Source organism: Mustelus asterias, chromosome 1 (genome assembly GCF_964213995.1).
Source record: "Mustelus asterias chromosome 1, sMusAst1.hap1.1, whole genome shotgun sequence".
NCBI lineage: Eukaryota > Metazoa > Chordata > Chondrichthyes > Carcharhiniformes > Triakidae > Mustelus > Mustelus asterias.
In genome coordinates this window covers 3,845,220-3,860,849 of record NC_135801.1, presented here as the reverse complement: position 1 = coordinate 3,860,849, position 15,630 = coordinate 3,845,220, and the positions used below count along the sequence as shown (strand labels likewise).

The window sequence follows — 15,630 nt, the reverse complement described above, 5'->3', positions numbered from 1 at the left end:
ATATAGACAAAGACACAATTGCAAGATAATGGTTGGAATGTGAGTCTTTACAGGGTACAGACAGTGTGAGGGGAGAGGGATAATCACAGGTTAAAGAGGTGTGTATTGTCTCCAGCCAGGACAGTTAGTAGGATTTTGCAAGCCCAGGCCAAATGGTGGGGGTTACACGTAGTGTGACATGAACCCAAGATCCCGGTCGAGGCCGTCCTCATACGTGTGGAACTTGGCTATCAGCTTCTGCTCAGCGATTCTGTTGGAATTTAACCTGGTGGTGTGAGACTTCTTCCACCCCAGTCCAATGCCGGCATCTCCGCATCATGACCAATAAAACAAGCCAAGGAGCTTTACAGAGGCATTATAAAATATTTGACACTGATCCACATGAGGAGATACCAAGACAGGTAACTAATGGCTTAATCAAAGAGGTTGGTTGGTGGGAGTGTCTTGAAGTAGGAGAGAGAGGGGAAGAGGTTTAGGGAGGGAATTTCAGAGCTTGGGGCCCAGGAAGCTAAAGTCACGGCCATCAATGGTGCAGGGAGTAAAATCAGGGATGTGTGAAAGGCCAGAATTGGAGGAATGCAGATGTCTTGGAGGGTCATGGGACTGGAATAGATTACAGAGATAGGGAGGGGCAAGGCCAGTGATTATTCTCCTGAGATCTGGGAAGCTTAAGGAGTGTTTAATAGAGTTATTCAAAATGTTCCTGTGAAGTCTCTTGCAATATTTAATTATGTTGAAGGTACTATATAAATACAAGTTGTTGTTTATATCATGTGTTCACAGCCTCAATGTTTTACAGCCAGTGATTTGGAATTATGGGCAGAATTTCCCAGATGGCAGGGTTTCCTGCCCATCACCCATTGGCTAAGGTCTAGCATCAGCTCGAGCCCAGAATGGGATGCAATGCCTCATCTCATCAGCTTGGATCTTGTTTCTCTCTCTTGTGGGAACCTTGAATTGGATCCAATTGGAATTTGAATTTGGTTTTTGAGAAAGCAAGGAATGGGTTTGCCCAGTGCACTCTGAGCATTGGCTTTGTAACGTTAAGGATGGAGTAAAAGTTTTAAAAAAGGAGTCAGTGGAGAAACATTAATTGGATGTCTCACCAGCCGATCATCCCAACAGTGCCACTGGCAGAGGTGGCCAAAGTTGGGATTGCAAGCAGTCCCACAAGTCTTTGCTGGAGTCCAGGACCAGGTTGGCGTGGGGGTCTCAGGACGGAGATGGCAGAAGGGGCAGTGATGAGGGAGGGCAGTTCTTGTGAGGGAAGGAGAGCCGGGGGGGGGGGGGGGGTCCAATCAGTAAAGAGGGCCAATGATGGAGGACCCACCAATCCCCCGAAGGCCTGAAATGGACATTCCCATGAATTGACCACTTAAGGGCCTCAATGGGGGGTGAGGTTGCCCCAGGGCGCTCCTGCCACTTATACAACTGTGGACAGGTCAGGGACAGGCAGGAGGGCAGCAGGAAGGCCACAGGGGAAATCTTCCAGGCCCCAACCGCTTGCAAATTTGCCAGTGGAGGTCTATTAAATTCTATCTTATATCATTGTTCCTTCACTGCCGCTGGGTCAAAATCCTGGAATTCCCTTCCTAATAGCACTGTGGGTGTACCTACACCACAGGGACTGCAGGGATTCCAGAAGGCAGCTCACCACCACCTTCTCAAGGGCAACTAGGGATGGGCAATAAATGCTGGCCAGCCAGCGACGCCCATGTCCCATGAATGAATTTTTAAAAACTGCATTGAAAGTGTAGTCACTATTGTAAAGTGGAATGCGTTGTCGGAAACGTAACTACCAAAAATGGCATTGGATAAGTACTGGAAAAAGATTGTTGGACCATGGGGCAAAAGCATGGGACTCAGTGGATAGCTCCGTTAAGGCAGGCAGGGTTGGCTGGGTGACCTCCTCATGCTCTGTGTGATTCTGTTCCAAATGATTGTTTGGGGACTATACTTCAAATGCAGTTTTTATAAATTCTTTCATGGGATGTAGGTGTCTCTGGCCAGGCCACTGATGTTACTCACCGTAAATCGCCCACCCAGACAGTGCGTTCCAGACCCGAACCGGTCGCTGTGTGAGAAAGCTTTTCTCACATCACATGACGGTACCTTTAAACCGAGATTCTAAACTCTGGACTCTGATTTATAACTAATATTTGAAACTGCAATTAGAATTCGCAGGAAATACGCATTAAAGAGAATTTTACAGCAGAGAAATAGGCCATTCGGTCCATCAGACCCATGCTGGTGTTTCTGCTCCACGTGAGCCTCCTCCCACCGTACTACATCTCACCCCATCACCTCATCCTTCTGTTCCTTTCATGTGTTTAACCAGCTTTCTCTCAAATACATCGATACGATTCACCTCAACCTCTCCTTGTGGGAGCGAGTCCCACATTCTCTCCACCCCCTGTGGGAGCGAGTCCCACATTCTCCCCACTCCCTGTGGGAGCGAGTCCCACATTCTCCCCACTCCCTGTGGGAGCGAGTCCCACATTCTCCCCACTCCCTGTGGGAGCGAGTCCCATATTCTCCCCACTCTCTGTGGGAGCGAGTCCCACATTCTCCCCACTCCCTGTTGGAGCGAGTCCCACATTCTCCCCACTCCCTGTGGGAGCGCGCCCCACATTCCCCCCACTCCCTGTGGGAATGAGTTTGACATTCTCCCCACTTCGTGTGGGAATGAGTCCCACATTCTCCCCACTTCCTGTGGGAGTGAGTCCCACATTCTCCCCACTTCCTGTGGGAGTGAGTCCCACATTCTCCCCACTTCCTGTGGGAGCGAGTCCCACATTCTCCCCACTCCCTGTGGGAGCGCGCCCCACATTCCCCCCACTCCCTGTGGGAACGAGTTTGACATTCTCCCCACTTCGTGTGGGAATGAGTCCCACATTCTCCCCACTTCCTGTGGGAGTGAGTCCCACATTCTCCCCACTTCCTGTGGGAGTGAGTCCCACATTCTCCCCACATTCTCCCCACTCCATGTGGGAGCGAGTCCCACATTCTCCTCACTCCCTGTGGGAGTGAGTCCCACATTCTCCCCACTTCCTGTGGGAGTGAGTCCCACATTCTCCCCACATTCTCCCCACTTCCTGTGGGAGTGAGTCCCACATTCTCCCCACATTCTCCCCACTTCCTGTGGGAGTGAGTCCCACATTCTCCTCACTCCCTGTGGGAGCGAGTCCCACATTCTCCTCACTCCCTGTGGGAGCGAGTCCCACATTCTCCTCACTCCCTGTGGGAGCGAGTCCCACATTCTCCTCACTCCCTGAGTAAAGAAGTTTCTCCTGGATTCCCCATTGGGTTTTAGTGATATTTATTTATTAGCCTCCGGTGTTAGATGCTCCCACAGCTGGAAGCAGCTTCTTTACATCTGCTGTCTAATACTTTGTAATGATTTTAAAGAGTTAAAATAGTTAAAGATCTCTCAGAGCAACCTCCAGCTTGCCACAGCTTGTTCAAACACTTTCTGATAGTTATAACCATATAAACACCGTCTGCCATGCAAATCAGTGACTGTCTCTAACAGCAGTCTGAATACACTGGTCTAGATTGTTTTAATGTTTACGTGCCAAATGATCGGGCAGCCAAAGCATGAATTCCACTAAATGTGATTAATGTGGCAACATGTCACCATCTCCTCAAACCATAGAATCCCTACGGTGCAGAAGGTGGAGCGGCACGGTGGCACAGTGGTTAGCACTGCTGCCTCACAGCGCCAGGGATCCGGGTTTGATTCCCAGCTCGGGTCACTGTCTGTGTGGAGTTTGCATGTTCTCCCCATGTCTGTGTGGGTTTCCTCCGGGTGCTCCGGTTTCCTCCCAAAGATGTGCTGGTTATGTGGATTGGCTATGTAAATTGCCCCTTAATGTCGGGAGACGAGCTAGAGTAAATGCATGGGGTTACGGGGATAGGGTCTGGGTGGGATTGTAGTTGGTGCAGACTCGATGGGCTGCATGGCCTCCTTCTGCACTGTGGGAATTCTATGATTCTAATTCCACCCAGGCCCTATCCCCATAACCCTGCGTTTTTATCCTGCTAATCCTCCTGACACGAAGGGGCAAATTAGCAAGGCCTAATCCACCTAACCCGCACGTCTTTCAGACTGTGGGAGGAAACCGGAGCACCCAGAGGAAACCCACGCAGACACAGGGAGAACGTGCAAACTCCACACAGACAGTGACCTGAGGCCAGAATTGAACCCGGGTCCCAGGCGCTGTGAGGCAGCAGTGCTAACCACTGTGCCATGGTACCGTCCTGCAAAAATCGGCCGATATTCCTGGGTGACTGGACTGTGCACTCCTTGTTCCAAAATTCCCAAAAGATTTCCCACTCATAGTTCAGCCGGCAATCCTCTTTCCTTGTAAAACGGAATGGTGACAACTGAGAGTTTTGGTTTGAAAAGCCACCTGAAGGGGTTTGATTAGAAACCTGGGCTCGGGGGAAATGAAGCAAAACCCATTCATAGAATCCCTACAGTGCAGAAGGAGGCCATTTGGCCCATCGAGCCTGCACTGACCACAATCCCACCCAGGCCCTATCCCCGTAACCCCACGTGTTTACAGTCCTAATCCCCCTGACTGATGCGCGACAATTAAGCACGTGGAACCAAGGCTTCGATATTGAAGGCTTTTACTGTGTAACAATGGAACTACTAACACGAATACACCAGTTCAGACTGAAGGGGTCCTGCCGGAGCAGAGGGTCTTATACCTCGCCACCGGAGGCGGGGCCCCACTGGGATGTGCCATGATAACACTTATAACAGGTAAACACCCTAACCCAACAACATTGTACAACCCCCACAGTAACAACACCCTAGCCCAACAGTAACATAATAACAACCCCCAGTGGTAACCAACGATGGTTCACCACATTCACCCCTCCTTTAAAAACAAAGGCCGGCGGGGTGCAAGAAAAAACAGGTCATATAAACAGAATTCACAAGTCCAGACGGTCTGGAGGACCGCACCGACGCTGTGATCTCCTCAACACCGGTTGCGAAACCGGAGCAGGTGCTTGCGGTGGCGTTCTCTCCAAAACAACGTCCGGCTGTCCCCTCAAGGACTCCCGGGCCGGTTGGCCCTGGTGAGGCGATGGTGCAGGGGATCCTGGAACCTTCGGTGGTGGCGCCGATCTCCGAGTCTCAGGCAAGCTGTACATGGGAGTAAAACTGTTATGCACTGGTCCCGGTGCTGACTGCGCCACATCTGGGGAAGCAATGAGGAGTAGTGGATTCGTGACTGGGGGAATAGGAGCGACAGGAGTTGCTACGTCCCCTGCGGGCGCCAGGTCTCTAATGGAGACAGTGTCCTCTCGCCCGTCAGGATATGCCACATAGGCATACTGAGGGTTGGCGTGGAGGAGTTGGACCGGTTCGACCAAGGGGTCGGACTTGCGAGCCCTCACATGGCGCCGCAGAAGGACGGGTCCTGGGTACGTCAACCAGGCTGGCAATGAGATCCCCGAGGACGACTTCCGAGGGAATGAGAACATCCTCTCGTGGGGAGTAGCATTGGTTGCCGTACACAGGAGGGAGCGGATAGAATGGAGCGCATTTGGAAGGACCTCCTGCCAACGGGAGACTGGAAGGCCCCTGGATTTCAGTGCCAGTAGGACAGCCTTCCAGACTGTAGCATTCTCCCTTTCCACCTGTCCGTTACCCCTAGGGTTGTAGCTCGTGGTTCTACTAGAGGCAATCCCGAATGAGAGCAGGAATTGCCTCAAGTCGTTGCTCATGAACGACGAGCCCCTGTCGCTATGAATGTAGCAGGGGTACCCGAACAGGGTAAAAAGCTCACTGAATGCCTTGATGACGGTGGCAGTCGACGTGTCCGCACAGGGGACAACAAACGGGAACCGGGAGTACTCGTCTATTATGTTGAGGAAATAGACGTTCCGGTCCGTTGAGGGAAGGGGGCCCTTAAAATCCACACTCAGCCTCTCAAAAGGGCGAGTGGCCTTGACCAATTGTGCCCGGTCTGGTCGATAAAAGTGTGGTTTGCATTCTGCGCAAATCCGACAGCTTCTCGTCACTGACCTGACATCCTCCACCGAGTAGGGCAGGTTGCGGGCTTTGACGAAATGGTAGAGTCTGGTGACTCCAGGATGACACAGATCATTGTGGAGGGCCTTCAAGCGGTCCTCCTGCATGATGGCGCATGTTCCGCGCGAGAGGGCATCCGAGGGCTCATTGAGCTTCCCTGGACGATACATAATATCGTAATTATAGGTGGAGAGCTCAATTCTCCACCGCAAGATCTTATCGTTCTTGATCTTGCCCCTCTGCGTGTTGCTGAACATAAACGCCATGGATCGTTGATCCGTGATCAGGGTGAACCGCTTCCCTGCCAGGTAATGGCGCCAGTGTCTGACTGCCTCCACAATGGCCTGAGCCTCCTTCTCCACCGCTGAGTGCCAAATTTCGGGGCCTTGAAGGGTGCGGGAAAAGAACGCGACGGGCCTGCCTGCCTGGTTTAGTGTGGCGGCTAGGGCGAAATCAGATGCATCACTCTCCACCTGGAAAGGGATGGATTCATCCACCGCGTGCATCGTGGCTTTCGAGATGTCGCTTTTCAAAGCCTTGAAGGCCAATTGGGCCTCCGGCGTAAGTGGGAAGGTCGTGGACTTGATGAGCGGACGAGCTTTGTCCGCGTAGTTGGGGACCCACTGCGCATAGTACGAAAAGAACCCGAGGCATCTCCTCAGTGCTTTCGTGCTAGCGGGCAAGGGAAGTTCAGTAAGTGGGCGCATACGGTCTGGATCAGGGCCAATGACCCCGTTTTCCACCACGTATCCGAGGATGGCTAACCTGCGCGTACGGAATACGCACTTCTCCCTGTTATAGGTCAGATTCAGGTGAGATGCGGTGCGCAGAAAGTGTTGGAGATTCGTGTCGTGGTCCTGCTGGTCATGGCCGCAGATGGTGACGTTATCCAGGTACGGGAAGGTAGCCCGCAACCCGTTCTGGTCCACCATTCGGTCCATAGCACGCTGGAAGACCGAGACCCCATTGGTGACACCAAATGGAACCCTGAGGAATTGGTATAGACGATCATCCGCCTCAAAAGCCGTATATTGTCGGTCCTCTGGGCGGATGGGGAGTTGATGGTAGGCGGACTTAAGGTCTATGGTAGAGAACACTCGGTACTGCGCAATCTGATTGACCATATCAGAAATGCGCGGGAGAGGATACGCATCCAGCTGCGTATAACGATTAATGGTCTGACTATAGTCGATGACCATCCGAGGTTTGTTCCCGCTTTTGACTACCACGACCTGCGCTCTCCACGGACTAGCACTGGCCTGTATGATCCCTTCCTTGAGGAGCCGCTGAACCTCAGATCTAATAAAGATCCGGTCCTCAGCGCTGTAACGCCTACTTTTAGTAGCGATGGGCTTGCAGCCTGGTACCAGATTCTTAAAGAGGGATGGTGTAGTGATTTTCAGAGTGGAAAGATTGCATGCGGGCGCTTTGGGCAATTTGGAGGCTGCAGCTGATTCCCTACTGCCAGTGAAGGGAGTGGCCCACCGTACTGTAGGATCACACTCTTCATGTGGACCATAAAATTTAGTCCGAGGAGAATTGGCGCACAAAGGTGAGGTAACACAAGGAGCCTGTATTGCTCGTAAATTGTGCCCTGTACCTCAAGAGTTACCATACATCGTCCTTGGATCGGTACAGACCGGGACCGTGATGCCATGGAAATTGTCTGCTTGGCAGGGAGAACCCGGAGTCCACACCTTTTAGCAGTTTCAGGGTGTATGAAACTTTCGGTGCTCCCACTGTCAAACAGACAATTCACAGTTCGACCATTTACCTTTATATCCATCATGGAATTCTCAAGCCTGTGGTGCTTAGTCTGGTCCAGGGAGATCGACGCCACTGTTGGCCCCTGGGCGTCACTGCATGCCGCCGATGTTGATGCTGAGGACCCCTGCTGGTCGCTCCTAGTCGTCGTGGACCATGATGGCCGCCCCCATGAATCGCACGTGGGCGAGGGCACCAAACGCAGCGACTCCTGGTGGTCTTCCTCCTCCTCCGTCAGCCACGATGGCGCCGTCCTGGGTTCGCACGTGGTCGGACCTCGTGGGTACTGCAACGCCGAAGGAGATTGTCTCCGTTCTGGAGGGTTACAAGCTGCACTGCCGTTTTTAGACTTCGACCTGCAGACTTTACCGTAGTGGCCTTTTTTACCGCACTGGCTGCAGATAGCCGTTCTTGCCGGACACTGCTGCCGTGGATGCTTGGCCCTACCACAAAAATAGCATCGCTGGCCACCTGGAGCTGCCGCCGTCGTCGGATCGATCTGGGAGCGCGGGTTAGCGGGGCGAGGAGGGAGCTGAGCTTGCTCCTGCCACGTTGACTGCACGTGGTCCTCGGGGTACAGCGCCAAGCTCTTCGACGCCGCCTCCAGCATCCCAGCCATCTCCATTGCTTGGGTCAAGTCGAGGTTCCCCTTTTCCAGCAATTTAAGCCTGATGTACGAGGACCCTACCTCTGCTACGAACGCGTCTCGGGCGAGGTCGTACATATATTGTTCGGCTGATACGTCTTTACAATCGCAACCCCTGGCAAGCTGCAGGAGCTCATTGGCGTAGTCCTCCATGGTTTCGCCCGACTGCCGACGTCGTGTAGCGAGGAGGTAACGAGCGTGTATCTCGTTGGGTGGTTTCGTGTATCGTTTCTTCAGGAGCTCGACGGCCCTCGGGTAAGTGGGAGCCGCACGAATCGCGAGATAAATCGTGTCACTTACCCTTGCGTGGAGGACTTGGAGTTTGTCACTGTCTGTAGTGATAGCTACAGAGGCTGCCAGGTAGTCCTCGAAACACTTCCACCAGTGGTCGAAGATGTTAGCGGCACCGACCGCACGTGGGTCCAGCGCCAGACGATCTGGTTTTAAGATCTGTTCCATACTCTTTTTTTTTGTACAGCTGTGAGTTTTCTGTTACACAATAAAATTGATGCGCGACAATTAAGCACGTGGAACCAAGGCTTCGATATTGAAGGCTTTTATTGTGTAACAATGGAACTACTAACACGAATACACCAGTTCAGACTGAAGGGGTCCTGCCGGAGCAGAGGGTCTTATACCTCGCCACCGGAGGCGGGGCCCCACTGGGATGTGCCATGATAACACTTATAACAGGTAAACACCCTAACCCAACAACATTGTACAACCCCCACAGTAACAACACCCTAGCCCAACAGTAACATAATAACAACCCCCAGTGGTGAACCAACGATGGTTCACCACACTGACACTAAGGGGCAATTTAGCACGGCCAATCCACCTAACCAGCACACCTTTCAGACAGTGGGAGGAAGCCGGAGCACCCGGAGGAAACCCACGCAGACACGGGGAGAACGTGCAAACTCTACACAGACAGTGACCCGAGCCGGGAATCGAACCCGGGTCCCTGGCACTGTGAGGCAGCAGTGCTAACCGCTGTGCCACACCCATGGTGGTTGATTCAGAAATCCTCATCACATTTAAAAAAAAACTCGGATGTGCACATGAGGTGCCATAATCTACAGGACTGCAGAGCAGGAGCTGGAAGGTGGAATGAGATTGGATAGCTCTTTCTGGGCCAGCATACCACGATGGGCTGAATGTCTTCCTTCTGTGCTGTAGTTTTCTTTGCTTTAAAAGGCATTGGCGGGGTTTTCTACCCACTTGGCTCTGAGATCCACCAGATCTGAAGCATTTTGGCTGTCTGTGTCACTTCACCATCAGATGCAATGATAGTTTTTGTTGTCAATAAGTCCTTTAGCTGACTCAGTGTCCTGTGACTGGGAATTGCAGGATTATTGCCCCTCATTTTGGCACAGTCTGTGTACAGTATTATGCAGAATCGATTGATTTATTTGCTTGCAATTGGAGCTCATTTTCACAAGGTTCAGGCACGTGGTGGTGTTGTTTATAATGGGAGGAAAATTTGATTTCAGCAAATTAAGGGAACAACGCAGAACAAATCGGGGGAAATTACAATTTAACATCAAAAGATTCCGGCCAGAAAATCCAGGTGAACGCACCAGTGCAGGGAGTGCCACACTGTCAGAGGGTCAGTGCTGAGGGAGTGCCACACTGTCAGAGGGTCAGTGCTGAGGGAGTGCCACACTGTCAGAGGGTCAGTGCTGAGGGAGTGCCGCACTGTCAGAGGGTCAGTACTGAGGGAGTGCCGCACTGTCAGGGTCAGTACTGAGGGAGTGCCGCACTGTCAGAGGGTCAGTGCTGAGGGAGTGCCGCACTGTCAGAGGGTCAGTACTGAGGGAGTGCCACACTGTCAGAGGGTCAGTACTGAGGGAGTGCCACACTGTCAGAGGGTCAGTGCTGAGGGAGTGCCGCACTGTCAGAGGGTCAGTACTGAGGGAGTGCCACACTGTCAGGGTCAGTACTGAGGGAGTGCCGCACTGTCAGAGGGTCAGTGCTGAGGGAGTGCCGCACTGTCAGAGGGTCAGTACTGAGGGAGTGCCGCACTGTCAGAGGGTCAGTACTGAGGGAGTGCCGCACTGTCAGAGGGTCAGTACTGAGGGAGTGCCACACTGTCAGGGTCAGTACTGAGGGAGTGCCGCACTGTCAGAGGGTCAGTGCTGAGGGAGTGCCGCACTGTCAGAGGGTCAGTACTGAGGGAGTGCCACACTGTCAGAGGGTCAGTGCTGAGGGAGTGCCGCACTGTCAGAGGGTCAGTACTGAGGGAGTGCCACACTGTCAGGGTCAGTACTGAGGGAGTGCCGCACTGTCAGAGGATCAGTACTGAGGGAGTGCCGCACTGTCAGAGGGTCAGTACTGAGGGAGTGCCGCACTGTCAGAGGGTCAGTACTGAGGGAGTGACGCACTGTCAGAGGGTCAGTACTGAGGGAGTGCCGCACTGTCAGAGGGTCAGTACTGAGGGAGTGCCACACATCAAAGTGTCAGTACTGAGGGAGTACAGCACTGTCAGAGGGTCAGTACTGAGGGAGTGCCACACTGTCAGAGGGTCAGTACTGAGGGAGTACAGCACTGTTAGAGGGTCAGTACTGAGGGAGTGCTGCACTATTAGAGGGTCAGTACTGAGGGAGTGCCACACTGTCAGAGGGTCAGTACTGAGGGAGTGCCGCACTGTCAGAGGGTCAGTACTGAGGGAGTACAGCACTGTCAGAGGGTCAGTACTGAGGGAGTGCCGCACTGTCAGAGGGTCAATACTGAGGGAGTGCCGCACTGTCAGAGGGTCAGTACCGAGGGAGTGCTGCACTGTCAGAGGGTCAGTACTGAGGGAGCGCCGCACTGTCAGAGGGTCAGTGCTGAGGGAGTGCCGCACTGTCAGAGGGTCAGTACTGAGGGAGTACAGCACTGTCAGAGGGTCAGTACTGAGGGAGTGCTGCACTGTCAGAGGGTCAGTACTGAGGGAATGCTGCACTATCAGAGGGTCAGTGCTGAGGGAGTGCCGCACTGTCAGAGGGTCAGTGCTGAGGGAGTGCCGCACTGTCAGAGGGTCAGTGCTGAGGGAGTGCCGCACTGTCAGAGGGTCAGTACTGAGGGAGTACAGCACCATTGGAAGGGCAATGGGAGAGCGCTGTGCGGTTGGAAATGCTGTCTTTGAGATAAAACTTTAAATTTCGGCCGCATTAGAACCGTGGGGTGCATTTAAAACATCCCAATTCCCCATTGAAGAGGAGCTGGATTATCCTTTATCGCATCCTGGCCTAATATTTATCCCTCAATCAACATCAGTGACATGGATTATTGGTTCATTATCACATCGCTGTTTCTGGGATCACACTGTGTACAAATTGGCTTCAGCAAAGATTTATGCTGTGGGGGGGAGGGGGGGGGCGGTGGGGGGGGGGGGGGGTGGAATGGGACGAAGCGAATGTAAATGAGGATACAGAAGGCTGAGAAGATGCCAAAAGTGCCCATTAAGTGATCAGAATGTGTGAGTGGCAGAACAGAGGTACAGATGGTTAAGGGACTGCCTGAGGAATGTGGCAGTTGCCCTGGAGGTTGGAGGGTGGGCTGCGGGGGGGGGGGGGGGGGGGGGGGTTTGGTGGCGGGGAGGTGCAAGAGAGAGAGCTGGAATGGAGAAGCGGAAAAATGGAAGTGAGAATGAAGGATGATAAAATGGATGAATTGGATGAAACAAAATGAAATAAATGGGAATGGGGTGAAGGTGGAGGGGGGAGTTCAGGCTCTGAAGTTGTTGAACTCAATGTTCAGTCCGGGAGGCAGTAAAGTGCCCAATCGGAAGATGAGGCGCTGTTCCTCCAGTTTGCGATGGGGTTCACTCGAACGTTGCAAAAGGCCCAGGACGGACATGTGGACAGGGGAGCAGGGTGGTGTGGTGAAGTGGCCAGCGACAGGAAGGTCTGGGTCCTGCTTGTGAACGGACTGAAGGTGTTCAGTAAAGCGGCACCCAGTCTGCGTTTGGTCTCTCCGATGCAGAGTAGACCACATTGGGAGCAGCGAATGCAATGGACCAGATTGAAGGAGGGGCCTGTGAAGCGCTGCTTCACCTGGAAGGGGTGTTTGGACTCTGGGACCGTGAGCAGGGAGGAGGTAAAAGGGAAAGTGTTGCACCTTCTACGATTGCATGGGACGGTGCCAGGGGCAGGGAGTGAGGTGTTGGGTGTGAGGGAGGAGTGGACCAGGGTGTCCCGGAGAGAGTGGTCCCTGCGGAATGCTGACAGAGTAAAAGGGACGCTCCTTTAAAACTGAGATAAGGAGGAATTTCTTCAGCCAAAGGGTGGTGAATCTGTGGAACTCTTTGCCACAGAGGCTTGTGGAGGCCAGGTCATTGAGTGTCTGTAAGACAGAGATAGAGAGGTACTTGATCAATAAGGGGATCAAGGGTTATGGGGATAAGGCAGGAGAATGGGGATGAGAATCATATCAGCCATGATTGAATGACGGAGCAGACTTGATGGGCCGAGTGGCCTAATTCTGCTCCTATATCTTATGATCTTATAAGATGTGTTGAGTGGTGGCATCATGCTGGAGTTGGCGGAAATGGTGGAGGATGATCCTTTGAATGCGGAGGCTGGTGGGGTGAAAAGTGAGGACAAGGGGGACCCTATCCTGGTTCTGGGACGGAGGGGAGGGAGTGAGAGCAGTGGCCTAGGGAAAGGGGTTGGGCGCGGTTGAGAGCCCTGTTAACCACAGTGAGTGGAAAACCATGGTTGAGGAAGGAGGAAGACATATTGGCAGCACCATTTTGGAAAGTGGCATCATCAGACCAGATGTGGTGGAGACAAAGGAACTGAGAGAATGGGATGGAGTCCTTACAGGATGTGGGGTGTGAAGAGCTGTAGTCGAGGTAGTTGTGGGAGTCGATGGGCTTGTATTGGATACTGTTGGACAGTTTATCACCAGCAATGTCTTTCTAATGTCAGTTATAATGTCTTTAATTCAAGCCCCTTGCTTCTGTACTGGCTGCTGCTTTTCTGAAGCCCGAGTCCCAAACGCTTTCTTTACCATCTTCATCACCATTAGAGATGTGTAAATGTGGGTGTTAATGGTAGCACTCATTACCAATGCGCTCTGATCAACTGTTTAATCTCGAGTAATTTGACAAGTAATCTCTCTTATTTATAGCAGATGAAGGTGCAGTAACCTGCGGTCCCACAAAACCACTCAGCCTCTCTGACGAGTGTACAAAGGCTTTGCTGAGATCATCTCAAGAAAAGACAGGGGTTTTTCAGTGAAGACTTTATGAAACATATATAAAATAGAACAGTTTTCATCATCAATGGCTTCCTTCCCTAGCAGCCCAGAGCATTATTTTATTCTTTATAAAAATGTTGGCAAGGATGGAAAGTAAAGATGATGGTTGAATGTAGGCACTTGGATAGAGTAACTGTGGCTTCTAATGGGTGCCAGTGAATTACATTCTACAGGCGACACAGGAGGTCTGTGCATCACCCTGCAGCGTAATGACATGCCACGGGTAAAGCTGGCGGTGCATGTGGTGACTTGCTTAAGGAGAACCGGAAAAGTCTATAATCATCCTGCATCAAGCTTTCAAACAAGGACCTCAAATTTCATCAAAGCTACACAGGATACACTTTACAAAACCCGGTCCAGCGCTGGGCGGGCTGTGTTAAAGGAGGAAAATGGACTGCGTTTCTCTCTCTCTCTCTCAGTGCTTCTTTCTTATCATCCTATCGATCCTTTGCAGTCAGTTTCTCAATCAGTTCTTGAAGTGGAACCAGTTCCTTCCGGTCTATCAGGTTAAACTCCTGAAAGTAATGAAAGAGATGGTGTATTCCTTGTACAGTAACTGAACCCATATCTGGTTTGAAGACAATTTGCAGAGATAATGTGGTGGAGAATACTTCACGCCATGGTGCTGTCTCGGTGCGAGATGTATACTTGCTGTTAAAGATTAAAAATGCAACTTAAAAATAAACTTTTGTCTCTCCTTATCTTTCTTTTCTTCCATTTCTCTCTCTGGAACTGATTTTAATTCACCCAATCTAATTTACGCTTCAATTCTAAGCTCTTACATGGGGACAAGCCCACACATGATCATGTGAATTTGGAGCAGGAGTAAGGCCATTCAGCCCCTCGAGCCTGCTCCCCCATTCAATAGGGTCGTGGCTGATCTGATTGTAACCTCAACCCCACATTCCTGCCGACGCCCCCCCCCATAACCTTTCACCTCCTTGCTTATCAAGAATCGATCAAACATTCAAAGACTCTGCTTCCACTGCCTTTTGAGGAAGAGAGTTCCAGATACTCACCACCCCGAGAGAAATATATTTCTCCTCATGTCTGTTTTAAATGAGTGACTCATTATATTTAAACAGTGACCCCCTGGTTCTAGATCTACCCCAGAGGGCTGCGGAAGCTCAGTCATTACAGTGCAAAAGGAGGCCATTCGGCCCATCGAGCCTGCACACTCCCACCCAGGCCCTATCCCTGCAACCCCACATATTTACCCTGCTAATCCCCTTGAACTAAGGGAGAATTTAGCTTGGCCAATCAACCTAACCCACACATCTTTGGACTGTGGGAGGAAGATAGAAAGATAGAATCTACAGTGCAGAAGGAGGCCATTTGGCCCATCGAGCCTGCCCCGACCACAATCCCACCCAGGCCCTATCCCTGTAACCCCACATCTTTACCCTCCTAGTCCCCCTGACATTAAGGGGCAATTTAGCACGGCCAATCCACCTAACCCGCACATCTTTGGATTGTGGGAGGAAACCGGAGCACCCGGAGGAAACCCACGCAGACACGGGGAGAATGTGCAGACTCCACACAGACAGTGACCCAAGACCGGAATTGAACCCGGGTCCCTTGCGCTGTGAGGCAGCAGTGCTAACCACTGTGCCACCGTGCCACCCTATTGAGTGTGTTTAAAACAGAGATTGATAGATTACTGATTAACAATAACGTAACGGGTTATGGGAGATCGTGTGGGTAAAAGGCATTGAAATGTTCAATCAGCCATGATTGTACTGAATAGCGGAGCAGGCTCGATGGGCTGAATGGCCTCCTCCTATTCCTGTGTTCCACATTCTCCCACAAGAGGAAACATCCTTTTTACATTTCTTACATTGCCAATTTCACAATGCGTTCATTCTGACTGGTTTTCCAGATCCCAGACACCTGATTTTCCAAACTGTGACATCATCAGATGGACTTC

The 15,630-nt window shown here is 51.8% G+C and overlaps 1 protein-coding gene across 1 annotated transcript in view; it reads right to left on the bottom strand.

Annotated features, from left to right (window-relative positions):
* Window positions 1-12,516: 12,516 nt before the first annotated feature.
* Window positions 12,517-15,630, bottom strand: part of LOC144487906 (MOB kinase activator 1B-like) — a 30,588-nt gene continuing 27,474 nt past the window's right edge. The window contains exon 6 of the mRNA XM_078205988.1: window positions 12,517-14,218. Within this exon, the coding sequence (XP_078062114.1) occupies window positions 14,141-14,218 (78 nt within the window). The 3' untranslated portion in view covers window positions 12,517-14,140. The remainder of the gene's footprint in view (window positions 14,219-15,630) is intronic.